At 44.3% G+C, this 27,976-nt stretch overlaps 1 protein-coding gene across 1 annotated transcript; it reads right to left on the minus strand.

The window, feature by feature from the left end:
- Nucleotides 1-7: 7 nt before the first annotated feature.
- rpap1 (RNA polymerase II associated protein 1) lies at nucleotides 8-27,976 on the minus strand (the record flags this gene model as incomplete). Its single annotated transcript, XM_083632483.1, has 27 exons — nucleotides 8-1,172; nucleotides 2,617-2,758; nucleotides 5,803-5,859; nucleotides 7,835-8,011; nucleotides 8,241-8,472; nucleotides 8,674-8,792; nucleotides 9,974-10,400; nucleotides 12,285-12,427; nucleotides 13,372-13,518; nucleotides 13,672-13,867; nucleotides 14,056-14,165; nucleotides 14,903-15,098; nucleotides 15,199-15,369; nucleotides 15,961-16,118; nucleotides 16,864-17,034; nucleotides 17,155-17,289; nucleotides 17,385-17,564; nucleotides 18,689-18,856; nucleotides 18,956-19,057; nucleotides 21,295-21,393; nucleotides 21,866-21,981; nucleotides 24,768-24,986; nucleotides 25,255-25,419; nucleotides 25,585-25,750; nucleotides 26,258-26,350; nucleotides 26,880-27,028; nucleotides 27,808-27,976. 27 exons carry the CDS (start codon nucleotides 27,974-27,976, stop codon nucleotides 1,111-1,113), a joined length of 4,269 nt encoding a protein of 1,422 aa, XP_083488609.1. The 3' UTR covers nucleotides 8-1,110.

A 27,976-nucleotide genomic window follows, 5' to 3' on the forward strand; every position in this document is an offset into this window, starting at 1 on the left:
CAGGCACTTGTCAAATAGGCCATTCGCTACTCTATGCCGATAATCACATTGGTCTGTATTTCAGCACAAACCAGCAACTATTCATAATTACAAGGAAAAACATCAGATCCCTCTCTGTTTCCTTACAGGTTAAGGGTTGAAATGAAATGATATGAAATTAAAAATGTATTCACACACACACACACACACGCATACATATCATCATCGTCATCGTCATCACCGTACATTATTATCATCGTCATCATTCATAATCATCACCATTTCATGGTGATGATTTACAATGTGAGTGTTTGCCAGGTCTCCCAGGAAGCTATTTAAAGCTTTTGAAGGGAGCCTGATCTCATAACAAAGGCCTACAGGGTATCAGCGGACAAATATACATATGTAAAACACACAGATCACATAACGAATAATACAACACATAGAACATACATACCACATAATACATAATACAATAACAGTTCCATGATCAGAGGGGTGTAGATACTCATTACAAATAGGATTTGAGCAGTTTTACTTTCAGAGCCTTCTTAAAGGTGGAGTTGGTTGTGGTTGTGGTTGTGGTTGTGGTTGTGGTTGTGTTGTGTTGTGTTGTGTTGTGTTGTGTTGTGTTGTGTTGTGTTGTGTTGTGTTGCGTTACCAGACCGGGGCCAAACAGTATCTGCAAAAAATGCTTAAATAATTTGTTTTAAACTTTTGTTTTACCAGATCCGTCATGCTTGCTTCATTAGGATAGTTCAGGTTTTCCTGAAATGGTCGAAACTTTCTGAAGCGGGTTAAAATTAAGTGCTAATAATTATTTGCAAATCCTACTTGACCCAGGGCTGCGACTATACCTCTGAACTACAAACATTATGTTCCTCTTGTAAAAGAGGCCACACAGCGAATCAGCATTTTCATCCTCTTGGTACTATGTTAGTTCTCCGTCCAAGAAAGGCTCACTTAGACCTGATACCTCTGAGGAGTTGGAATGAATGTGTGCGTACATTCTGTACATTCACTCTTCCCATCTGCCCCCCCGCTCAGTCACCTTTGCGGTCGCTGCTGTCCTCAGCTCCCAGGACGCTCTCCAGGTACTTGGCTCGGATGGGAGGCAACTGCTGGTATGTATCAAAGCCCAGCTCCGAGCTCTGCTGGGGCAGACGGAACAGCAGCAGGTGGTTCCTCAACACCTGGACATGAGGCAGAGAGATAGGAAGTGGAGGAGGAGAGGAGCAGAAGAGGTTAGGGGGAGGGAGTGGTGGTTTAAATGAAGCCATTTTAAAGTTCGAACATGGAGAAATCTGAGCAGCAGCAACAGCGGCCTCTGCTGCCACAATTGGTAATTACAGGATGATAACTATGCTACTTACAGTACAGCCCAACCACACCAGACGCCTATCCTACGCTGAAGCAACGCCTCAGATCGATCACACCGGCCGCAGCGCGTTGCCTCGCTTTGCCGAAGCAAGCGACGCTGCATTCGTGCAGCAGCGATAATTTCGGCACCTGGTCTATTTTTCACGCGAGCCACGAGCAGCCAGGCATGAAGTCGTCAATGCAAGTTGTGACCGGCGCGGGGCAAAACAGAGCGAGGCGTGGAGCAAAACAGAGTGCTTCTGGTGTGAATGGCAAGGCTCCTGCTCGATATTTCTGAGATGCTTTTGGTGTGAACAAGCGTAACTTTCCTGTTTGTACGTCGTTCAGTTTGCAGCCTTATTTGACTGTTTCTGTTTGTGCCATAGACCGTATAAAAATATGGACGGAGTCACAGTGACATCACCCATTGGTTTTTGAGTATGGGAATGTGGCCGTCAAATTCAAAAGGATTGCTGACAGATTGTTTAAACTGGAGTAATGTGTGCAGTTAAGATAATCACTGGCAAATACATGTTTTTTCATTAATGTGCGGTAAGGAAAGTAATTGAAATTATTTATCTTCCATTAATTAAGTGCAGGGATGCAAAGTCATTGGTAGTGAAAAAGGTGACAGATACCAGGTCAGACATAAAACCACTCAAAAATCCTCCTATTTTAGGACTAGTTAGTGACTAGTTTACATCTCTGTAAGTGACTAACATTATACTAATGTAGGCTCTCGATTTATCTGTTGTTAATGCCTGCGCTCGCTCACTCCCAGGCATTAACAACAGACAACAGATAAATTGAGTTGGTTGTGGTTGTGGTTGTGGTTGTGGTTGTGTTGTGTTGTGTTGTGTTGTGTTGTGTTGTGTTGTGTTGCGTTACCAGACCGGGGCCAAACAGTATCTGCAAAAAATGCTTAAATAATTTGTTTTAAACTTTTGTTTTACCAGATCCGTCATGCTTGCTTCATTAGGATAGTTCAGGTTTTCCTGAAATGGTCGAAACTTTCTGAAGCGGGTTAAAATTAAGTGCTAATAATTATTTGCAAATCCTACTTGACCCAGGGCTGCGACTATACCTCTGAACTACAAACATTATGTTCCTCTTGTAAAAGAGGCCACACAGCGAATCAGCATTTTCATCCTCTTGGTACTATGTTAGTTCTCCGTCCAAGAAAGGCTCACTTAGACCTGATACCTCTGAGGAGTTGGAATGAATGTGTGCGTACATTCTGTACATTCACTCTTCCCATCTGCCCCCCCGCTCAGTCACCTTTGCGGTCGCTGCTGTCCTCAGCTCCCAGGACGCTCTCCAGGTACTTGGCTCGGATGGGAGGCAACTGCTGGTATGTATCAAAGCCCAGCTCCGAGCTCTGCTGGGGCAGACGGAACAGCAGCAGGTGGTTCCTCAACACCTGGACATGAGGCAGAGAGATAGGAAGTGGAGGAGGAGAGGAGCAGAAGAGGTTAGGGGGAGGGAGTGGTGGTTTAAATGAAGCCATTTTAAAGTTCGAACATGGAGAAATCTGAGCAGCAGCAACAGCGGCCTCTGCTGCCACAATTGGTAATTACAGGATGATAACTATGCTACTTACAGTACAGCCCAACCACACCAGACGCCTATCCTACGCTGAAGCAACGCCTCAGATCGATCACACCGGCCGCAGCGCGTTGCCTCGCTTTGCCGAAGCAAGCGACGCTGCATTCGTGCAGCAGCGATAATTTCGGCACCTGGTCTATTTTTCACGCGAGCCACGAGCAGCCAGGCATGAAGTCGTCAATGCAAGTTGTGACCGGCGCGGGGCAAAACAGAGCGAGGCGTGGAGCAAAACAGAGTGCTTCTGGTGTGAATGGCAAGGCTCCTGCTCGATATTTCTGAGATGCTTTTGGTGTGAACAAGCGTAACTTTCCTGTTTGTACGTCGTTCAGTTTGCAGCCTTATTTGACTGTTTCTGTTTGTGCCATAGACCGTATAAAAATATGGACGGAGTCACAGTGACATCACCCATTGGTTTTTGAGTATGGGAATGTGGCCGTCAAATTCAAAAGGATTGCTGACAGATTGTTTAAACTGGAGTAATGTGTGCAGTTAAGATAATCACTGGCAAATACATGTTTTTTCATTAATGTGCGGTAAGGAAAGTAATTGAAATTATTTATCTTCCATTAATTAAGTGCAGGGATGCAAAGTCATTGGTAGTGAAAAAGGTGACAGATACCAGGTCAGACATAAAACCACTCAAAAATCCTCCTATTTTAGGACTAGTTAGTGACTAGTTTACATCTCTGTAAGTGACTAACATTATACTAATGTAGGCTCTCGATTTATCTGTTGTTAATGCCTGCGCTCGCTCACTCCCAGGCATTAACAACAGACAACAGATAAATTGAGAGCCTACACTAACAAACACGTTCCACATGTTGATAATCAATATGCGTGATCAAAAAGTGCATTAAAAGCATGGTTACAACAGGACTGACTTGGTGCTGTCTGTTGCCCATCAACAGGACACGCGCTCTGGGTAGGTTATGTTTATGTCATTTCCAATTTGCGGAGTTTAACGTTACATTACATTGTTGTTGTTGCACATTACAACGTTACATTACATTGCAGCACATCGTGGGTCTCGGTCTAAAATACTCCCACACTTTAGATGATCGTGGACAATGTTTGGTAGCTTGTCCTGTCCCACAAATCCATGTGATAGACGGAGCCAACTTCACACTACCAGTTTGGAATAACAAATCCATGTGATAGACGGAGCCGACTTCACTTTCTCTACCTTACGTTAGCTGCTTCCGCTAATCCGACAACAATATGTCTTCCGGTCAGATTTTTCCCGAAATAAAAGTCTACAAGTCTAACGTACACAGAAGCCATTAAAAACTTTTATTTTGAAATCTGATATTGGAATGGAGCTATCTAGTGTACTAATGATCTTTCATTCAGTTAATTCTGACGCATTGACGCACGTTATGCAGGCCAATGCATTTACGTAGTCGATTACGTCGCCTAATCGACGCGTCAGGGACAGCCCTAGCCGTCGCCAAGTTGGGGTTCTTGCGCAGCTCGCGCGAGACCAGAGACCCACAGAGCCACAACTCCACCTGCTATTGGTCTGAGAGGCGCCATTCTCGCCATTAGAGACAGTGTGCCATCAAAATGACTTAGAAGCTGTTACATTAATGGTAAAATAGTTACATACTGTGGCTTTCAGAACCAGAACCATCTATAGCCCTTTTCAGACAGGCAGTGAACTCCTGAAGATTTACTCATGTGTGAAAACAAATGATATGAAACAATGGCTCTTAAAGGAAAGGGTAACTCCGGGGAACGTGCGGACGCGATTCAACGGATATTGTCTCATGTCTGAAAGTGGGCGTGGCTTATGTTGCAGTGTTACAGAGAGACGAGGTTGTGTGGCTTCATGGGATGCACAACATTCCCTCTCCAACCAATTTGGATCGACTGTAACTGCAGCTGCGGGCGCTGTTCAAAAACTTTCAAAATGAATTCATATGGTTATTTGTCTGAGGGCTTCAAATATCCTCAATCGGACATGTGGTCAACGAGACGAGAAGCAGACAGAAGTTGAGTGAGGCATTGAAGGGATGTGTGGGGAAAGAATGTTGTCAGAGTGATATGTGAGCCGAGGGAATAGTGGATAGGATCAATAAATACTGTGCTGAGGATAACGTCAGAGACAGAGAGAAAGCGGAAACTTGACATAATGGAGGAAAGAAGATTCTTGGGAAGATTAAATGAGCACAGTGGCACAGTGGTAGCGCTGTCGCCTCACAGCAAGAAGGTCCTGGGTTTGATTCCCGCCTGGGGAGCTGTGGGCGCTGAGGTTGTGTCCCCATCCCCATTTCCTGAAGGCGCTGACAAGGTTCTGCACAACCTCGACTTGGAGCCTTGCCGCCGCCGAGCGGCGACAGCGAGACTGTGCATACTTGAACCAAAACACGTCCAAAAACGTTATCGTGTCGTTTACCAAGAACTTGCAATCATGTCGGTGGGGGCACATTTTATTGTCCCTCCATTTCAAAACTCAGTCCGGTGAGCCTGCAGAAGGCTTTGCTAGATGAGGGACAAGCAAATGGCATTTCCTCATTCCTCACAACAAGGAGTTGACGCCGCGGATTCCCATTTTCGAGGAGCTGCACGCCCCCTACGCCGAGCTGCGCCGATAGGACGCCCAGCTGCGGCGACCCCCTCGACGCATTCAGCGCCGGCGATTTCGCTCGAGCATAATTTGCGCTTGAGTGCCTACTGCCCAGGTGAGCTCATCAAAAGGGCCTTTCTGTGCTGAGTTTGCATGTTGTCCTCGTGCTCCCCTGAGGTTTCCTCCAGATAGGAAGTAGGACCCCCCCGCTAAAAATCATGCAAAATAAAAATAAATAAATAAATAAAATAAAGAAGATTCTGATTGGGAAAACAGAAAAACAATGCGAGTACCTCATCGGTCAGGTAGTAGATCTTCCTCAGCATGCTGCGTCGAGCCGCTTCAACCTCCTGCAGAGGGACAGGGGATTCATGATCAAAAGTCCCATCAATGCACTCCAGTTTACAGCTGTGTATACTTGACCAATCATCATCCGCAAATATCAACGTTTTCAACTTTTTAGCCCTAAAGCAAGGTGTTCTTGAAGGGTGTAAAAGATGATAAATGTCCGAGATGTTAACCTGAAATGTGAAATGAATCTAAAATCCCACCATTAAAGAGAATTCACAGGCCATTTCCCATGAGTTGAGACAGTTAAACCAATTTAAACTCTTCCCTCATAGCAAAGGAAAGGTGGGGAGGGAGAGTGGATGACATGTGTACGACGCGTGCTACCACGTGAGCCACCAGGATGCCCCAGCTTTACACTTTACTTCATGTTTGACCCAGAAAATGTCACTGACTCACTCATTCAAATCAAAAAATGTGCCCATATCCCTGTAAAATCACTGAGTGCCATCTACAAAGCCAGCCTCCAATTTAATGCAAATTCAGGATTTGCCACAATCAACACCTCCTCATCATGTGCACGTTTGGGGCTCATTCACTTCAAAGTCATGCATAGAGCTCATCTAAGTAAAGCTAGATTAGCAGATATATACCCGATATATATATGTTCCTTCTCCCCAGCGAATTTGACACATATGTTTTGGTCCTGTCCTCAACTGAACGAATACTGGTCATCTGTTTTTGAGACACTGTCTGAGGTCCTCGAAATGGAACTACTACCCTGCCCTTTAATCGCAATATTCGGTATCCCAGACGAGATCCTAACAGTAACTCAGAATAAATCTGATATTATTGCTTTTATGTCACTTCTTGCCCGTCGTCTTCCACTCCCCCGTCTGTGGCCACCTGGCTAAAAGACGGTATATCTTTTCTTAAGCTTGAAAACATCAAATTCACGGTAAGAGGGTCAATCAAAAGTTTTTATTCAAAGTGGCAACCTTTCATAACATCTTTTGAAAATCTGAAAGTACTACCTGAGAAGTGAAACGGAAACCCCTTCCTGAGCTGCTATTGTTTGGTTTATCCGGACTTAATGTTTGGTTTTGAGGTTCTGGTCATGTTTGTGTACTGGCGGGCTTATTTAATTGTTGATTCCTCTGAGTGGATATGATGTGCAACAGGCTGTTTAACTGTATATATTCTATTACTGTGATGTGCTATGGAAAACAAAATGATGATGATGTTTCCCCAGAAGCTTACCAGGGTATGTAATGTGGGTGGGGAGGGTGGGACAATTTAGGTGGGAGGGGGGTTTCACTAAGCAGAGTTTTGTTTGCTGTTTTTTGTTTTGTTTTTGTCATATTTTACTTTCTTTGTTGTTGCTGTTTTCTCAAAGAAAATGGAGATCTGTTTCGCTCTCTATACTAATGTCACTGCTTCACTCCCTCAATGAACAGATTTATATATTATTAAAAAAAGGATTTACCACAAGTCGTGTGGAAATTTGCATTTGGCTTCACAACACAATGAAGACATAATCAGACAAGACAGGGCATAAATCAGCACAGCAGACATCATCAAGAGAGCCTTGGTCTCCTTGTTTAGCTTTGGGCGAGACATGCTCATAAATCAATCAAGAGGGAACTCTCCAGAAATCGTGAGGTTACTTAACTTCTCCTTCTGTATCTCACCAATGGGAAGCACCCCTCGGCGTGACCAACCATGGAAGCTCCAATAACACCAGCTCTGCCAACCGGCAGACCAATCATCTTTCAGATGACTGGAACGGTTCCTCGACCTTTTATATAAGGGGACGGTCCGTCCCGGTCATCTGAAAGATGATTAGTCTGCCAGGTGGCAGAGGTGGTGTTATTGGAGCTTCCATGGTTGGTCATGCCGAGTGGCGCTTCCCATTGGTGAGATACAGAACGAGAGATTGAAAAAGAAGACATATTTCACTTCTGTCCCAAAGTAGATTTCCCTTTCAGTTCTTTATGTGCATACTACATGCACTATGTGTGGCATTCTGTGCCGTACCTGTGCTGCAGCGTGCTGAGAGAAGATGAAGGAGTTGAGGTGAGACAGAGCGACCACATACAGAACGGGACACCAGCTGCGCTTCAGGGTGCCCGTCACCAAGGAGCGGAAGTATAGATGGAGGAGGGGGAGCGAGTCTTCGGAGGGGGAGGTGAATCGCTCAATAGGGATGGGCAGCTTGGAGCGAGAGATGAAGGGAGTAAGGAAAAGAGACCAGGAGACACTGAATAAATCCTAAGCATCTGTTAAGTGGTAAAAGCAGTCTCAAATCATGACTTCCTAACATAGTAAAAATGACTCCAGAAACATCTCCATAAAAGACATTTGCACTCGAAAATGCACTGTTTATCTCATCTTATGCAACTAATGATCATCAAAAAAGGTAGCGTAGCGTCATCATCAATACCTGTTCCAGAGTGACCCCCAGAGACCTCAGCATCCCCACATGTTCTCCAAACACAGCCAGCCTCATGGTGGCGCTGTACCTCCGCTGCAGCGGCAACAGGACCCAGCAGCCAAACAGCCGGTCTCCAAAGGACACGGCCTCGTACTGGGCCACAAGGGCAGAATACAAGTCCTGGAAGGAGGCCAGGCCTGGAGGAGGGATGTCGAGGTCCAAAGAGTCCAGTCTGGAGGGCCTGCATACGGAAGAGCTTTGATTCTTAACTATCTTATTTATTTATTTATTTATTTATTATATTATATATATTTATTATTTATTATCGGATTTGATCTGTCAACATTTCTCTCCATGTAATATATGTTTGCTTCTCTCTCGCTCACTGTAGGTTACGCCCCAAGAGAATAAGAAAAATTAAACATGATATATTTGATCAAACCTGGTGAGCAGTCGGAGTAGAGCCCAGGCCAGCCTCTGGACAGGTCTCTCCAGGAACAAGTCACTGGAACACAGGAAGACACAGGACAGGCGGGCAAGCTTGGCTACAGGGAGGACCACCTACAACATGAAAGAATGTTTTCAGATGTCGAATAACAAATACAGTTGAGAGAAGATATTTTTGAAGATCAGAATGAGGTTTTGTCAAGTCAAGTCAAGTCAAGCCATAATAGCCCAAATTCACAGGCAGGTCTAAAGGGCTTCACAGAAAATAGTCTAGCTAGATCTAATGAAACACTATCAATAAACAGAAACTGAACAACTTATATAAAGGAAGCATGGCAGAAGAGGGAGAAGAGAGAAAAAAGAAGGCAAGAAAAACAGAATAGACAAAAGCAGATGTTAGTGAGGCAAACAATCTAACTCAGTGGTTCTCAACCTGTGGTACGTGGTACGTGGACTCCCTCCCTCTCATACTATGGTGGTTCATTTCTGAGGTGGTACTTGGTGTAAAAAGGTTGAGAACCACTGATCTAACTATTCTACAGCCTAACCTACCCCACTAACCTACTCTACCAGCAACCCTCAGCCTTAACAACTGATATAAAACAAGAAACAAAACTAGAACGACTGCACTGCGGATATAGGCCTATACCAACAGTTGAGCAGTCGACATCCATGTCTGTCCAGACTTTGACGTTTGAGCCAAATGTGAAGAAATTCCGTCAAGGCGTTACTGAGATATTGCATTAACGAGCTAGAGAATGGCATTCGTGAGGTCACAGTCACCTTGAACTTTGAGGCAAATTCGAAGAAATTCCATCAAGGCGTTAGTGAGATATCGCGTTAATGAGCTTGAAAATGGCATTTGTGTGGTCACAGTGACCTTGAACTTTGACCTTTGACCACCAAAATGTAATAAGGTCATCATTGAGTCCAAGTGGATGTTTGAGACAAATTTGATGAAATTCCATCAAGACGTTCCTCAGATATCGCATTAACCAACATCAGACGGACGTACAACCCGAAACCATAATGCTGGCCTGGCTATCGCCGGCGGAGGCATAACAAGCAAACAATCTAGCTCAGTTGTAAGCAAACTTTTCACATCAAGGACCCCTAAATTGACACAAGGGTCAAATTAAAGTGAAAATAAATTATTCCCCTTTTGCTGGGGGCCCCCTGGAACCCACTCAAGGGCCCCTGCAGTTCCCTGGACTGCAATTTGAGAACCACTGATCTAGCCAATCTACAGCCTAACCTACCGCTTAACCTGCGTGCATCTCCTGTCCTCCATGTACCTTGAGCGCGTCCTCCCTCCAGACCTCCAGTAGCAGCAGCCACTGCAGACAGTGCGTCACCGCCTGCAGCGCCCCCTGAGGGAGCTCCTCCACCTGCAGCCCATCGCCGGACACACCTGTCCGCTCATACAGGCTGACGAGCGGGAGGAACGGCCAGTCAGAGGGCAGAGCGGGGCCACTGAGCTCCGGGAGGAGCTGGGAGTTGATCCAGGGGTTGCGGCCGAGATGGGCATCACGCGAGACCAGGACGGAGGTCTCGAGGTAGGCCAGGTGAGTGAGGAAGCAGCCGCGGATGGAGGGGAGCTGGACGCAGGCTTCCCTGAGGAGACCGCCCACAGTCTGCAGGGAGGGAGAGGCGTGGTGCGGTTCCTCATGGAGCTTCAGCTCCGCCAGCTCTAGAGCCTCAGGTCCTCCGCTGCGGCCCTCTCTGCAAGGCAAACAAATAATTAGACATCAAGTGAATAATGTCATAATTCACCTTATGTAGCCACGCCCATTTGACCCGGTTGTGTGGTTGTGTCACGACTTCCGGCAAAAAAAAAGAAAAAGAGCTGCTCCAATATCATCTAACTCTGAATTAACTAATAATTTAGCCAATTGTATGTAACATACCAAATAACGGCAATGTCTAAGAATGCAACGCCATGTAACTGGCTCGTTAATTCTCACATTCCAGGGAATTACGTTAACGTCTGCAGGTCTTATAGTGGCTTCATACGTTCATAAGTGGCTCGCGCTGCGCTCGGAGGAGAGAAAACCATCTGAAGCTTTCTTTGTTGGAGTCCAGGTATGTTTTACAAGAAAGTGCTCGTCATTGTCGACGATAACATTATCTGACCTGACTAACAGTGGATACTCCGCTTGCTTGCTGTGTACCAAGCTCAAAGTAGTAGGCTACGTTCTTTGTTTTACTCCCTGCACTGTCCGCATCAAAACAACTTTCTTCTTCTGACGTTCTTTTGTATTTCGCGCGGTGACCGCCGGGAGTGTTAACACAACCCGGAAGAATTTGGCCCACCCCCGCGTATGAACATAAGGTGAATACACAGCAAGCACACTGTCAGCTTATGCCTAATAAACAAAATGGGATTTGGTGGAAACAGGTCAGCTGCTCTTTTGATCCAATCTGGTGGTAAAAGCAAGACATGAAATCTTTGAATATATTGTAATTTGTGTAAATTATGATTTACCTTCAAAACACTGGATAAGAAGGCAACAAAGCGCATATTGTCTGCTTCCCTGCTGTACTCTCCAGGGCCCCATGTATCAGGCAATATTGTAACAATTTATTTATAAAGCACGTTTACGCTATGATATGCAAATGACTTGTAAGATCATTAAACTTAACTAAAATATTTTGGCCATTCTTCATGCATCAAAACTGACAAATACCTTAAAAATGACAAATACACTGGAGGGGGGCTTTAATTAGTTACTCTGTGGTGTGGTCTGGATCTAGTTTTGATGCAACGATGTGACACAAGTTTGGGAAAGTTTGGGAAACCTTGGATATGAAGTTTTATGACATTAAACAGGTAGAAAAACAGACTGGAAGGGGGCTTTTAAAGTCATAAAACTTTCCCAAACCTGTGTTACATTGTTTCATCAAAACTAGATCCAGACCACAGAAAACAGTCTAAGAGGAAGCATCAGTCAGGAAATTGTAGCAGTTAGGGAGAACCAGATAAAAAATTCTATTTTCCATATGGAATAAGACGCCCATGAACAAAAATTACAATCCATCGTAATGAGGCAATGACACATACATGTACAATAATCCAGGGCTTTGTGTTTGATGCATAGATCCATATGGTACTCAATGTACTTCAGGGACGGTATGCAGCCAAGTGGATTTGCCAAACAATTACATAATTCCACTTTTTATTACAGTACTGCGGTAATAGAAGGCGTAGAATTTGCAGACGGGCTCATTACGGTTAGAACCACATTTTGTGTTTTTCACATATTGCATAATCTGAAAGAAACTCATCATAAAACTATGTACTATGCTGTCTCTTCTGTTAAGCCTCTTTTCTTTTTTTTGTTATCAATTATTGTTATGCCTCTTTCCTGAAGTTACAGCAACATTCAATATATTTGCTCTTTGGTTTATGAGGAGCAGAAGTGTTCATTAGGCGAAACGGGTAAGTAAACTGCTGGACTATATTCAGCTGTTACCAGCTGCCTGTATCACAGCAAACCACAATATGATGTTACAGTCTTGATGCAATTTGGAAATCTCCATGGTGGTGCGGCCCTAGCTCTCTTTTTATCCAAAGGTCTCAACCCAAAAACATTAAAACAAACTCACGATATGAAGTCCTTGCTGAAGATGATGGTGGAGAGGAGTTCATGGGCCAGGTATTCGCTGCCTGGTAGTAGCCATGGCAGCAGGACCAGTGCCACCTGGTGGTACAACGAGGTGTGCTTGGCCACTTCTGGCTCATTGGGAACCTGAAAAAAGACAGGAGGAGGGAGGAGAGAGTATACAGGAGCGATAAAGAGGGTAGAGAAACATTGCTGGGTGATGGTAGAACGACGCATGCATGCCTGGTGACGCTGGGTGGAAATCAATAAACAGGCGTGACTCATGAGGATGGGGAAATAAACTTTATCCCAACCTGAGAAAGGAACTTATTGGGAAAACCATCCAAAGATCAGACAGATAAGGAAACCACATTGACCTGTACCTACTGATACTAAAATCTCCTTCAGTTCAAAACTATGAATGATCCGGGATCATTCATTATGAGATAATGTTGAGTATAGGACAAAAGCTGAATGGAACAAGGCTTGGAAGAAGGAACTGTATAATATCTATAGGGATAGCATAGTTAGATATCGGTACATCATTGGTATCGGTTGATAAAGGCTGAAATATTGGCATCGGCCCGAAACGAACATTCCTGCCGATATGAGAGGCTGATAAAATGACGCTTTAATTTTGCCCAGATGCTTGACTAAATGCTTGACGAAATGGCATGTTTTACATAATCTAAGTTGAAGTAGTTTTCTTATTTTTCCAAGTGAATGTGTACATTTTGAAAAGCATTGTATTTATGTCTGCATCTGTCAGTGGTCTGGGCCATCATGATAAGAGAAGGTATAATAATGTGTGAATTCCACTACAGGAGAGACTTGATGTTCTCTGAAATTAGGTGGGGAGAAAACGAGTGCATATAATATATGCCGGTATTATCGGCAACGGCCAAAGGAGTTAGTTAGAAAATATCGGTAGGCCTATCGGATATCGGCATAACAAATAATAAACCACATTAAATAAATAAACAATAAACAACAATAAACAAACAAACAAACAAATAAATGAATAAAAATCCAATATTGTGCATCTTAGGGGGTGATTATTAAATTAGGGTTTTATTTAGGAGGGGGCCTACCAGTCTGTGTGCCAGACGGAGCAGCAGGTAGATCAGGTGGTGTTCGTGACGGAGGAGCCACGCGCTGGTGTGAGACAGGGTGGGCATGGCCTGACCGCAACTACGCAGGTAGCCAATCACAGGCTCTGAGAGGAGGAGACCACTGAACTAGAGAGTGAGGGAGAAAGTCAGACACAGAAAAGGGGGAAATTTGTATACATTTTATGGGATTTTTGTGTCTCAACACAAGATGGCAGCATATTTCTATCTGGCTTGCAATGTTCCTAGCATGATGAAGAAGGCTTCTTAAAGAAGACCTACTTTGCAGATGAGACCTTTGTGGATGCCTGTGAGTGTATCCAGGAGGAGCGCCAGGCCCGTCAGAAAAGGGAAGGGGGAGGTGGGAGCAGCCAGCCCCGGGCGGTCCCTCCATCCTGGGCAGGTCAAACTAGGAAGACTAGGGCTGAAGTCTGTGCCTGGATGACTAGACTGCCAGTTACACACGACCGAGGAAGACCTAGTGTTGGTGGAAAAAGTGATGTAAATCCAGTTTGTGTTGTTAAAAGTACATTTAAGATAATTTACATTTGATTAAAAAAACAGCAACTTTCCATTCCTAAGTAAGTGACAGTATGACAAGGCATAATTACAAAACAAACTACAAATTGACTGGCTACACTGTGCTTCATAATAAATCACACTCACTTGAGGTTCTTTATCAGGCTTTGCACAGCATTGTGGGATAGCACTGGGAGGAGAACCTCTGACGTCAGCAGCTCCAGTTCCTGAAGAGTCTCTACTGGCCTGAAACAGGTCTGTCAGAGGGGAGGGGTTCACATTATTTACATATTAGTGAGTACAAGTTATTAGAATTTTGTACTTGTTCTGCTCCATTAACAACCATTCAATTAAATTGTACTACCCACAGCTATTGAATCACAAATTTAGCTTAGCCACTAATGGAGATTTAAACTACCGTATATATGTCGGTGTGCATCTATGCGATAAGCCAGATTTCTTAAATTCGACAGCTGACAGCGGATTTGTTATGACAGTATCACTTGATATTTGCGATAGAGCTCAACAGTGACCGCCCACTTCTGGTTCCACAAGGGAATTCCCCATTCATTTTCTCATAGACATTTTGAAAATTCCTTATATAAAGAGTTATAAGCCTGGAACCAAGAAAACCAGCCAGCAGATGATTGTCAGTGACCATGAAAGATTTCATTTGGAGCAAAAACAAGAATAAAAACAGGGGGGTAATTATAATTTCGATTTTTCTTTTCTTCCCCCCTTCCTCTATTTTTTTGTTGTTGTTGTTGCTCTAAGTGAAATGTTTCATGGTCACTCACGATTCATCTGCTGGCTGGTTTTCTTGGTTCCAGGCTTAAAACTCTTTATACAAGGAATTTTCAAAATGTCTATGAAGAAAATGAATGGGGAATTCTCTGGTGGAACCAGAACTGCGAAAAAGTGGGCGGGCACTGTTGAGCTCTATATGGTTATGTGTCAAAGTCCCTAATGAACTAACATATTTGTCGTACTGTACCTGTCTAGAGAGCTGATGGTAGTAAGCCTCCAGGTATAGTAGGTAGGCTGGTATCAGTGCCAGGCTGCTGTCTTTCTCATCTGGGTTATCAAGGCTCTTCACTAAGCCCTTCAGTTGCCCCAGTAATGAGGCCTGCAGCCCAGTCACGTGACCCCATGTCACTGGAGGAGGAGGGGGGCACTGTGCACCCTGGGAACTGTAGTGACAAGTAGAGAGGATAATATTATGCTTTTTAAACAAACACATTGCTACAAGAACCATCTATTCAATCCTCATCCATGTTGACTCATCCCTACCTGACCATGCCAGCCTGCAGCTCCTGGTGGCAGCCAGCAGTGTGTGTGACCTGTGTGAGCAGAGAGAGCAGGGCCGAGACCCTCTGGAGCTGGAGGGGCAGCAGCGGCTCTGAGGGGCCCAGTGCTCGGTGCGCAGACTGCAACGCCTTCACCAGAGCTGGATACAGGTCTCTGGGGGAAGAAACCCAAAAGTTGAGGAGAGGATTGTATACAAAATGTTAATTATACAAACTGTTGCTTTAGTAAAGTAGCATAGTGATCCTATGGTGGTTTGTGCTGAAAGCATTTTCCATGAATCACTAAGTAAACTAGTGTGTAACACAAACTGATTAGAGCCCCCTAAGGCAAGAAAGACTTCTTCCAAATGAAGCTAAGAGATAGTTCTTCTCTTTACTCTGCTAATGTGCCCACGCTGAGAAGATATTTAGCTGTTACAATTTTTCATGTGGTGTAAAAACAAACTATAACACACTATGCATACACTATAAAATATTCTGTCTCATAAAACAATTATCTACATGAATTATCTCCATATCACTTTCCAAGCGTTTCTCTCGCGTGAGGTTGATCTGTACAAAGTACTACATGTTCTACATTTAAAGGCTCATTCCACTGAAAAAGAAGTCTCCAGCTTTCTGCAGTAATATCAAAACTGAAAATTTGAGTTTGTGATATTTTATAGTAGCTTGTGTGCATGTGCATGTGCATGTGTTTGTGTGTGCGTGTGTGTGTGTGTATACATGTTTTAGGTAGATAATTTACACATATAAATTGCAGGCCTGTCCGTAGCTGGCAGCTACAGCCCACAGTCTGTAGGCCTCAGCAGGGACCCTGAGGGCCTCGGTGGGCTCCAGCAGCAGCTCAGTGGGTTCAGTGCTCAGGAGGCGGGACAGACGCTCCCTCACTCCCATAGAGTTCAGCTGGGGAGAGTGAGGAGCAACACACTGACACTTATACTTGTAGTAATGGAATCATACAGACAGACAAAAATAGTGATGATAAGCATCACTTATATAGCATTTATTTAAAATTAGAGGTTACAAAGTACTTAACAAAAAGGCATAAAAACAAGGAGTAGAAAGAATTTGATTGGATATTTCTCACAAAAACGGTTAATAGTGAATCCCAGAGGTTGAACTGCAGTTGACACAGTTGAACTTGTGTGTCCTATGTACTGGCAAATCAATATACACAGTGTTCACTATTGCATCCGTTGCACATAAGGTGGCTCAAAAACACATGGCATTTTGTAGGACCCAACAAATTGATTATTATTATTTCTCATTAATAGAGAACTAGTGCAATATCCGTGCCCGTACCCTACCTCCCTTTCTCCCCATTCGACCCCCCCTACCCATTCCCCTTCCCCCCATTCATAGTCAGTGCCCGTTCCCATCCCTCCTGGCATCACTGATGATGTCACAATGAAAATGTAAAATATCGATGTAGCTCCCCCTGTGGGTGCATTTCTTTATTTATTTTTCTCGCACTGCACTTGGTCAGGTCCCCCTAAGCGCACTCCCCAAGTTTGAAGTCGATCCAAACAACGGTTCTGGAGATACATAGACATACATAGATACATACACTGCTGGAATTAGAGTATAGATAAACCAATCAAACACTTGAGCTGGCATTGCCCATGCCAGACTCCACAGCAGCACCTACCAGCCTGGCGCAGGCGTGTCTGCCAGAGGTAGCCAAGACCCTTATGAGCTTCATGGCGCTGGCCAATGGGAGTCCATAAACAGACTGGGGGAGGGGCAAAGACGGCATTGTCCAGGAAGTGGGAAGGAACTCTGACATCACTGTGTCCATCAGGCGAGGACAGTCCAGCAGCTGGCAATATAGACAATTAGGAATGATAGATCATAAGAGTGACATACAATAAATCCCTTGAATATCGTTCAAGGCAAAAGATGCGAGTAGCACAATAAGAGGTACAAGTGTTGTTGTTACCTGAGTGGCAGATGTGGAGGAGTGCCTAGCGATACGGGTCAGGACCTCCAGGACGTCCTGCACCACCCGCGGCGAGGGCCGGACCACCTCAAGGATGTACCGCAGCCTGGGGAGCAGCTTCATCTTCAGCAGACCCTGAAACAGAGAGAAACCCAAGACCAGAGATCCAATAATGAACCAGTCAACCATTATTTATTTCCCTTCTACATGAAGATGTGCTGCTGAGTTACCTTGACCACGTCCTGGCTGGCCACGTCATGATCCGTCTTCCTCTCCTCCTTCTCCTTGGCAGTCATCTTCATGAACTCCTCCAGCCCTTCGTCCTCCTCGTCTTCCTCTTCCTGAGTGGAGGGCAGTAGAGGGAAGGAGGCCAGGCCACGGAACCAGGAGAAGGTGCTGTCCACACACTCCTGGAGAGGGGAGATAAACCTGGTAAGACACTGAGAGACCAGATGTTAGGTCCCGGTCCTTACAGAGGGACAGTGACAAGTAACCAATGTGCATCCATCCTTTTTTTTACACTTTATTTTTTCTGTTTTATAACACTCACTTTTGCGTTTCACATTTGCATTTACTATAGTTTCAGTTGTCAGACTCTTTGTTAGTCAGGTATGTGTCCCATTTAGTCCAGTACTCTTCTTTTTTTCTTTCTTTCTTTCTTTCTTTCTTTCTTTCTTTCTTTCTTTCTTTCTTTCTGTCACATGTTCTATATTGCATGCTGTTTACAATATCTATCCATTGGTTCATGGTGGCAGGCTCTCTAAGAAGCCAGCATCTTGTAATTGCCTTCTTGCTTGATGTGCATCCAATCTTCTACCATTGAAGTAGAAATCCGCAAGATCCTTTTTTCTTTTCTTCATCATTTATATTGGCAACATCTTTGGAGCCAAGTAGTAATTACTGCAGTGCTTCTGCACTGCACTTCCAAGAGATTACTTGACAATCAAATAGTGTCTCAATGCCAGTATTGTGATTTCCCCCCCTTGGATTTTCTGTTCAAATGTGAAACGTTCTGTAGATTCTGCTCTTTTCTGCCATGGTGGCGATCACTGATCATGAGTTTGTTTTCTATTACAAACTGCTACTTCACCTGCTGGACACATTCAAATAACACATTTGTTTTTCCCAGGAAAGAGCTAACAGACATTGCCACGTTTAGGAGAGCAAATTTAAAAGTGTAGCATATTAACGAGGCGGACGCAGGTTTTAGCGTTCATGTGTTTAGTCAGCCATCTTGTTCAATCCAGATCACTGTGCATGTTGTTGTTACAACCCTGGACCAGACCGTGTTCACAGAGGTCCAAAAAGCACCAGTTCACCAATCACACTGTAGAATCATTATGTGGTCAACACGACAAAAAGCTTTCATCAAACGGGAATCAAAAGAGAATAGCAAAACAGATATTTACATAAAATGCTGTGGATCATTTTGTTTAATAGTTTAATGCAACAACGCATTCAACCTAACAGTCAACCGTACATTAAGAGGATTGGAGGTGTTGCCAACATGGTGCAATGCTTAAAGTCGTCTTACCTCGTGTTCTGTGCACACCAGGAGGGCTCTGAGCGCGTGCACAGCCGCAGACATCACTCCTTCCACGCTGTCGTCCAACGCAAAGCGTAGCAGGAAGAGCAGACCAGCGTCCAGCAGAGTGGACGTCACGCTGCCTCTCAAAACTGATGCGTAATCACCGGCACGTGCCTGCAGAGTCCCAAATAATAACCACGTGAGCGAGTACTGTACATGCAGGTGTCTCTGTGTGTTACGTAAACATGTGTCTGTGTGTGCATAGCTGTGTACCTTTGTGAGGATGCTGGCCAGAGTGCTGAGGGACAGACTCCTCTGCTGGATGATCTGACTCCGAGACAGGAGGAAGAGCTCGTGGAGGGAGTAACCTGCCAGCTGGGGAGAAATCCTCCAGGTTAACATCAACGACAGAACTAACTGAAAAACCTGTCACCAGGGCCTGTCGCACCCAGGCAAGATTAGTCAGTTAGCGAGGTAACTTTGGCTTTAACCCTGGCTTTTTGCTTTCATGGCAATGGCTCACTTTTCTGGGGGCACATGGACATAGTAACTTAGGCTGCACACTTAACCTGCTGGTTATGTTCAGGCTAGTCTCGCTGGCCCCCCTCCCCTCCCTTCCGTGAGAGGAGTCTGGCCGCGGCACGGAGACAGACTGCTGGTATAAGCCCTGCTCAACAGCTGCTCTCCCATTGGAAGTGTCGATTTCAGACGCTGCTGGATTTTCGCTCCCCACTTAAGAAGCTCTGTCATTGGCTCCGACCATGTCAATCAATAGTGGCTTCCGCTCCCTCCTCTCTGTGTTAGGGATGGGCATTTCTAGCAAAAACACTATTCGAAATTCGCTGGCCAAATTCGAATTTAATTCGAATTTAAAAAAAAAAAAAAAAAATGTAAAAAAAAAAAAAAATTTTTTTTTTTTTTTTTTTTTTTACATTTTTAATTTTTTTTACATTGACATTTTCGAAAATAAAAAACAGTTTTGACAATCATGAGTGGTTGTGGTTCATTAAATATTTAGTAGGCTCAGGTCTGAGTGCCAAAGGGGTGCCAAAGTCACCCCCTCTCCCTCTTCATGGGATTTCATCCGCCATTCATTTTTCCATAAACCTTGCTTAAAATGCTTATAGCGATTTGACTATACTTAGAATCAGGGGAGACAATGCAACATTTCACTCAAAAATTTTTTTTTTTTTTTTTTTTTTTTTTCGAATTTCGAATTTCGAATTTCAATAATAAAAGTCGACCTTGATAATAACAACGATTATTCGAAAATTCGAAATTCGATGCCCATCCCTACTCTGTGTGTCGCTGTAAATAGTCCTCTGCCGCCGCAGTGAAAACAACAACGCTAACTAGCTGGCAAGCTAACGGCAGAAACTTAGACGCTAGCTCGTTGCTACAAGCTGAAAATTGCAAGTTGGATTGTTGAAAACGTGAGACTCCTCTTACGGAAGGGAGGGGAGGCTGGCCAGCGAGACTATGTTCAGGCTATTGGATCCAAATGCATAAAAAAAACAATGAAGTCTCTGGAAAAATTGCATCACCATTCTCAGTGGATTCCATGGCCTTTTTAATCACCTTAAATATTCTGTTCAGCAATTCTCTCAGCTTAAAGTCAATGTAGTTTCACGCACTCCAAACATGCACACCCACTATCCTGTACTTGTTTGACTATCGTTATCAATCAATAATCAATAATTAATTACATTTATTGTTGCGTTAAGTGCACTGAAATTCTTTCATAGGATTCCCGAGACTGACTGATGCAACAGATTGCACCTACCATCACCGCCACCCTGGGGAACATGAGGCCGACTTTGTGAATATGACTCAGTCTCAGACTCAATATTGTATCAATTAAAAGTATGAACACTGTGCGTTAATGACAGAGCAGTGATCTTTACGTATACATTTACACGGTCTGCAATTAATCTCCAGCAATCCTCGCTAGCCTTGGCAGCTGTGTTACTTTTCACTGTGTTATATTGCTGCTCATATTTATACATGACAGTTTGTTCTTCCTGAGAGAAAAACACAAATGTTCGTGGTCAATTTCTTTCCCATAATTGCTGACAGAATATTACAAAACCCCACAATAATTTATGATCTACTTTATTGCTTTTCTATCATTTAATTATTTTATTTTTATTACATGTTTTGATATTCTAGTTCCCCATGGGGATCACAAAAGTTTCATCTGAGCTTTGTTGCATGCAATAGGTTATTTATTACAAACCCTAAGCATTTTACTCCAGAGTCTCTATCCTAGTTTTCTAGTTACAGTAATGGTGTACTCCATGTCCGCATCCTTTGAGTGTGTTTCCTGCTGCCTGTCTGCCCCACGGCTCCTGTACAAGATCCTTGTACCTGTGTATTCCCTGATAACATAGTGCGGCGACCTGAAAGTTAGCAACAACCAATTGCCTTTTCTAATGTTTTTATTTCCCTTCTTACTTTTTGTTGTTGTTTTGTTCACTGACAGTATTTTAAATCTCTATTTTAAAGTTAAACCAAGTGTAGGGGGAAACTCTTTTCAAATATATTGTTAGTCTTTTACCATGTTTGAGACACGAAAGCAGCAGAAAGGAGTACTAGAGAGAGACTATACTGACCTCAGGCTCATCCCCATGGTGGTGCAGACCCAGGTGGGTGGGCAGATCCTCTGTGGGCGGGATCAAGGTGCCAGCAAAGTCAAAACGAGCCTGCATGGCCTATCAGAACACAGACCCACAGAATGTGATTGGTTGAGGCACAAATCAAGTTCAGCTCACACTTTGTCACTAAGGCTTTCATCCACAAAAACTAAATATTGTATCAGCCAAGATTCATGAACACAATGTAAAGACCTTCAGCCATGTTCATCCTTTCTAGCACACATACTATTCACCCGTCTGTCAAGCAGGGGGTCAGACAGACTATCCCAAAACTGAAAGGTCACAGGTTAGATTCTAGCAATAGATACAAGTCCAACATCCATTTGTCCACTCCCTAATCAAGACAAGCAAGACCCTTAAGCCGTACCAAATTGCCTACTGTCATTCCAGATAAGTCAAGTCAATTGAATGCAGAAAATGTCAAATGTAATCCAGTATATCACCACTGAATCCACAGCAATGAATACAGTTTGCCCAATGAACAGTTTTTGAGTACTTAATCATTCTATTGGAGTTACTCCCTCTCTACCTTCTTGGTTCCTCTCCTCCTGGGAGGAGGCAGGTCTCTTGTCCACTCTAACTTCTCTGGCTCCAGCTTGTCCATGTGGACCCAGTCCTTCTGAGGCTTCACTGGCAGCTCCTCCTCTGCATTCAGACACACGGGGGAGAGGCAAGCCGAATAAAAATGTATGAGTGTTTCGTATTACTCAAGGCAACTGTCATTCATGTAACCGGCAAAAAAAACAGTCTAGCAAGCTTGACCAAACTGTGAGTGTGGTGGAACTATACTGTTGCTCTGTGTGTATAATCCATTGTGGTGGAAATAGTGTATGATCCTTTTAATGAGATGTAGATGCTGTGACACTGTGTGACTGTCTGCTCATTTTCAAGCCACTGATATGTTTTCTCTGAAAGAGCAAGGAGAGATGATCAATTATTTCTGAGCACAACAACACAGTGACAATAGTTGTATTAATATTGTTTTTGGGTTGGTCTAAATCAGGGGTGGGCAACTATTTTTAATGGGGGGCCACATGAGAAACCCAGATTGTTGCCGGGGGCCGAACAAATATTGTCATGCCGTAACCCATGGATGCGCAACTTTGATGATAGAGAGGGCCACAAAAAAATGTCCTCGCTACCAGATTTTGCTGAGGGCTGAACGGCGCCAGCACGAAAAATTTGGGGCATTTGAAGCCAGGTTTAGAGGAATAACTCATTTTAAATTAACAATTGTGATGTCATTATTCAGTCTTAACCACCAATATTTGATCCTTTTCCTCACTCACTCTTATGTCACCACCTGCTCTCCCTGCAGGGCTTGAAATTAACTTTTTTCACCACCTGCCAATATGGCTGCTAGATTTTAAAGTTACCAGCCAATTAGAATTTCCACTAGCCGAAATGTTTTTCTTGAAATAAACCAGAATATGAGTGGGTTAATTTAAGCATAAGTATCAGTAAGTGGCCCGGGATTCTCAAAGCCTGTGTTGAGGGTCACACAAGAACAAAAATGCACTCTTGAAGCTAAATAAATCCCAAACCAACAAGTTAATTATTTAAATTTCTACTTCAATGTAGAACAGTCATTTCTTACACATGAGATTACTTTTAGCCTTTTAGTCATAAATATTATTGAAAGATATTCCATATTTCAGACTGAAATGCTATAACAGAAGAGTATTGCCCAGAATGACATGAACATTTGGACACTTATTCAGCGGGTATATTGCATGTTGCGTTCAAGTGCACTGTAAAAAAAAAAAAAAAAAAAAAAAAAATTTTTTTTTTTTTTTTTTTTTTTTGTGCAATTCCATCGCGGGCCACACAGGGGGCGCCCGAGGGCCGCATACGGCCCGCGGGCCGTATGTTGCCCATGTATGGTCTAAATGATGAGCAAGATCTTGGCCTCCTGTCTATGTACTTTCACTTTCCATGGTCTGCAGTAACTCCATTACCCAGAGTGGCTACTTCTGGCTCGGACTGGCCTTCCTGCTAATGAGACAAAGTGATGTCAATGATCGGCTTTAGCTTTAGCGCTCGCTTCTCTGCAACACCACATTAATAGTTACGCAATTAGGGGATGGGAGAGTGAGAGAGACGGGCGAGAGAGTGGAGAGTGGAGACGGGGGAGAGTGGAGAGAGACAGTGGAGAGACGGGGTAGAGAGAGAGTGGAGAGCCGGGGGAGAGAGACGGGGGAGAGAGAGACAGAGACAGTGGAGAGAGACAGTGGAGAGAGAGACGGGGGAGAGAGAGACGGGCGAGAGAGTGGAGTGAGAGAGACGGGGGAGAGTGGAGCACGACAGAGACGGGGGAGAGAGAGAGTGGAGAGAGAGAGACGCAGAGAGAGAGTGGAGAGAGAGATGGGGGAGAGAGTGGGGAGAGAGAGTGGAGAGCGAGAGAGACAGGGGAGAGAGACGGGGGAGAGAGAGTGGAGAGAGAGCCGGAAGAGAGAGTGGAGAGAGAGAGACGGGGGAGAGAGTGGAGAGAGAGAGTGGAGAGAGAGAGATGGGGGAGAGAGAGTGGAGACAGAGGAGAGACGGGGGAGAGAGAGTGGAGAGAGAGTGCAGAGCAAGAGAGACAGGGGAGAGACGGGGGAGAGAGAGAGTGGAGAGAGAGCTGGGAGAGAGAGTGGAGAGAGACAGTGGAGAGAGAGAGACGGGGGAGAGAGTGGAGAGAGGGAGACGGGAGAAAGAGTGTAGAGAGAGACGGGGGAGAGAGTGGAGAGAGACAGTGGAGAGTGGAGAGAGAGACGCGGGAGAGTGGAGAGAGAGACAGGGGAGAGAGTGGAGAGAGAGACGGGCGAGAGAGTGGAGAGAGACGGGAGAGAGAGAGTGGAGAGAGAGTGAAGAGAGACGGGGGAGAGTGGAGAGAGAGACGGGGGAGAGAGTGGAGAGAGAGAGACGGGGAGAGAGAGTGGAGAGAGAGATGGGGGAGAGAGAGTGGAGAGAGAAACAGGGGAATAGAGAGAGTGGAGAGAGAGACGGGGGAGAGGAGAGAGGGATCTGGAGGCCAGGAAGGAAATTACCAGGTGATGGAGAGAGAAGAGAAAAAGGGAGCTTGGGAAACAAGGAAGTTGGCAGCCACCCAGGTTTGTTGGTCTTTCTGGCAGACTGGGCAGGCTGTGTCTCGTTTATAATGCTGCCAAAATCTCACTGGGTCCTTTTACATTTTGCTTCTGACAGCCAGACCGACTTGTAGGATTCTACTCCAATATTGATGTACCATGCATCTAATGATTTGATAGTACAGTGTGAGGAATAAGGTTACTGGTTCACCAGGCGTAGGGGAGTGAGGAGGTGAAATAATCATATGAGTTAATCATCCACATAACTCTGCCGTTCATTCATTCATATCTACAGCAGTGGAAGAGAGCAGGACCCACTCAGAAGTTAGTGGGTATCAGAAATCTATTTTGAATTTATCGCACCTGTCATAGGTGGCAGTTGGTCATCTTCCTCTCTCTCCATCTCTACTTCCAGGGGTTCCTGATACAGGCCAGCGGCGCTGGAGGACACTGACTCGGTGAGACCGTTTTTAGGAAGACATGCTTCCCTGCCTCCGTTATCCTGGAGCCGTTCGGATGGGGAGGTAGAGGGTGGGACACTCTGGGCTTTGCGAGATCTAACAAACTCCACTAGTCTAGGATCTGGGAAGTGGAAATAATCGTATTAGGCACAGCTGATGCAACAAACACACACCAAGAAAAAAGAAGAAAAAAGTGAGTACTGGTCAAGCTACTAACTCAGTACAGGTGCTGCTACAGCGATACTGAAAACAACAATTAATAAGATGAGACGAGACTACATTCCGTGATATGTCATGCCTTCATTTCAACACATATTAGACAGTTGGAAGATGAGAACAAATGGCTCCATCAATAACTTTCAATTTATTTGTACAACAGTAATACGTACCAAGCTGAGCCAATACTTTCTTCTGCTCCTCTAGTATCTCTAGCTGAGACATGGCCTGGAGTTTGGTCTGGTTCTCTTGGTGGATCCTCATGGTCTCAGCCGAGCTGTCTGGGCCCCTCAGCCCCTGACCAGACACCATCCTGGGGCCTGAGACTGCGCTCGGCCCTGGGAGGTGGAGAGGAGCCAGCAGACAGAGAAAGGAAAGACAGAAACCATGTGGGAAGGGGAGCGGGTGGTGACAAAGAGGATGGAGGAGAAAGGAGTTCAAAAGATATTTTATCACAGACTTTTGTTTCCAATGATGGTGGGAATTTGTAGGATGACACTGACCTGTATCCATGCTAGTCTCAGCAGGCAGGATCTGGCCTTTGGGTCCAGGTGTCTGACCACCAGCATCAGGTGCACAGTGCAATAAAGTCTTGCCTTCCTTAAGTCTCTGGGCCGCAATCTGACAAGCAAAGATGCTTCTCTTCCCACCAGCTGAAGACAGCAGCACCTGGTCACAGGAAGCCAGAAGGACATTATTACTTATTTGTAATAATGGAATGCAGAATTATTCTAATAATTCACCACCGTGTTCAGATTGATGTAACAATACAAAAGAGCTTGATGTAGCACTCAAATATCAAATTTTGTTTTTAAGTACAAAGGGAAAAGCTTTAAGACCTAAATATCCATTGCATTGTAAACAGTCAAGGTTCACTATGAGAATCTGGTGGTTTACACTCTGTAGGAAAAATAGTACAAAAATAGAAAAAAAATAGAAGCAGTCTTGAGGAAGAGCTGGTGCTCGAAACGCCACGCAAATAAAACTTCAAACAGGAGCTCTTTCGGTGTGCAGATCCTTCTTTCCATCTCTTACACTCTGTAGGACTCTATAAAAGCCATCTCTTACACTCTGTAGGACTCTATAGGACTATATGTAGGACTCTATAAAAGCCAACAACTGAACAGGAATGGACAAAAATCTCAAAGAAATAGAAACAATCCTGTGTGTTTGCACCTGGCTGTCTGTTTCTGAACGGTGCAGCACTTTGGGGAAAGCAGTGGTTGTGAATGCTGGTAGAGAGACTGGGGTAGAGCTGGTATCTCTCTCCTGGAAAAGAAAGAAACAATGTTACAGAGAGCCCACAGGTGATGAAACGATGAAAAAGCAACTGAAACTGTGTATCCAGCTAGTAATGTAAAAAGGTCAATAAAAGCTTCTGGGATTTTGGCTTAGTGGTGAATTGTGAGCAGATCTAGCTCTAATATAGACGGTTTTCACGGAATTATGTTGCTACTGGGAACTATTTGAAACCTAGCTTATTTGCTGGCAGCTATTGTATTAGCAAACACTGCAACAGGAAGTAACTAAGCTAGGGGCAATTTAGGATGTCTATGTTGTCAAGTTAAAACCGTCTATAGCCAAACCAATGAATCAGAGTAGGACATCATGCATATAACTCCTCCAGCTTCAGGCTTGCACAAGTTTGAAGGAATCAGCAAACTTTGACTAAGTGATAAGATCTGCAGAACAAAACATCACACACATACAGCATATTCTGTCTCAACTAGTTTGATACAGACCTTGTGCTTTCCATTCTTGCAATAATAATGAGATACGTTTTACAACAAACACTCACAACGATCCTGGAAAGAACAGCACTGATGTGAGTGTCATGTCTGTCCAGCCTCTCCTCAGCATCCTCGCCTTCGAAGGTAACACGGCTGGCTTTAAAGCGAGACTTCTTAGGAGGGGCCGGCGTCAGAGTGGGGAGTTCGTCTGGGAGATCTACAGCAAATAAAACAGATGAGCATAATGTACTGTGTTTCTGCATTCATTCATCCTAAGGATATAAGGTCCATGTTGCTGTTAGACATGAGACATTCTTTCAAAATATAATGCACTTAGTGTGTAGCCTTAGCCTATGTCTTATATTTCTAATCAAAATGACTTGTTATCAGACCTGGGTCAAATAGTATTTCTAAACATGTTTTCTTGTTTTGCAGTGTTCTTTTTTGCCCTGTTTAAATGGCCAGAGGGGTGGAGATTGTCACATAATGATATGTAGCACCAGCTCAAACTAATTTAATCAGAAAATGTTATCTGAAAGCTACCAAAATACTGTTCTGTGAATGATAACCTACACTTGCCTACCCAAAAGTAGAATTGTATTGAAAGGCAAACCCACAACTGGTACTTCATGTTGACTACAACAAACTTTGGGAAGAATTTAAAATAATTTTGACCCTAATCTGATTGGTCCTGACATGATTTGGACAAATATAATACTGATGGGATGAGATACAGTTCCTGAATTTTCTAAGAAAGTACACTAGAAGCTTAACCTGACGCTGCCAGATGGATGGAGGTTGGTTCACATTTGTTTCACAGTGAATTTGTGAACTCAATAGTCAATACCGCCCCATCTGGTGGAGTCAGGTTACTACTAGAAGCTAGAACCACATCACAAATCACAGGTACAAGTATAAATCCAATGCTCTGGTGAGACATCTCAAATGTCACAACTAAATGAGTCGATAGGAATAGAAGACAGACTCATACTTCACCTGCTATAGTGACAACATCCCTCTGACCTCCTCCTCCTCCAGCCTGCCCCCTCCTCTTGTCTGGCCGGCGGACCACAGTGACATTCGGCTGGGCTCCGGAGCTCAGAAACTGCTCCTGCTCTCGGAGGAGGTCCGCCTCGGAGTCTGTGGGCTTGGGACGCTGCAACAT

The sequence above is a fragment of the Poromitra crassiceps genome (assembly GCF_964638095.1).
Source record: "Poromitra crassiceps genome assembly, chromosome: 3".
NCBI lineage: Eukaryota > Metazoa > Chordata > Actinopteri > Beryciformes > Melamphaidae > Poromitra > Poromitra crassiceps.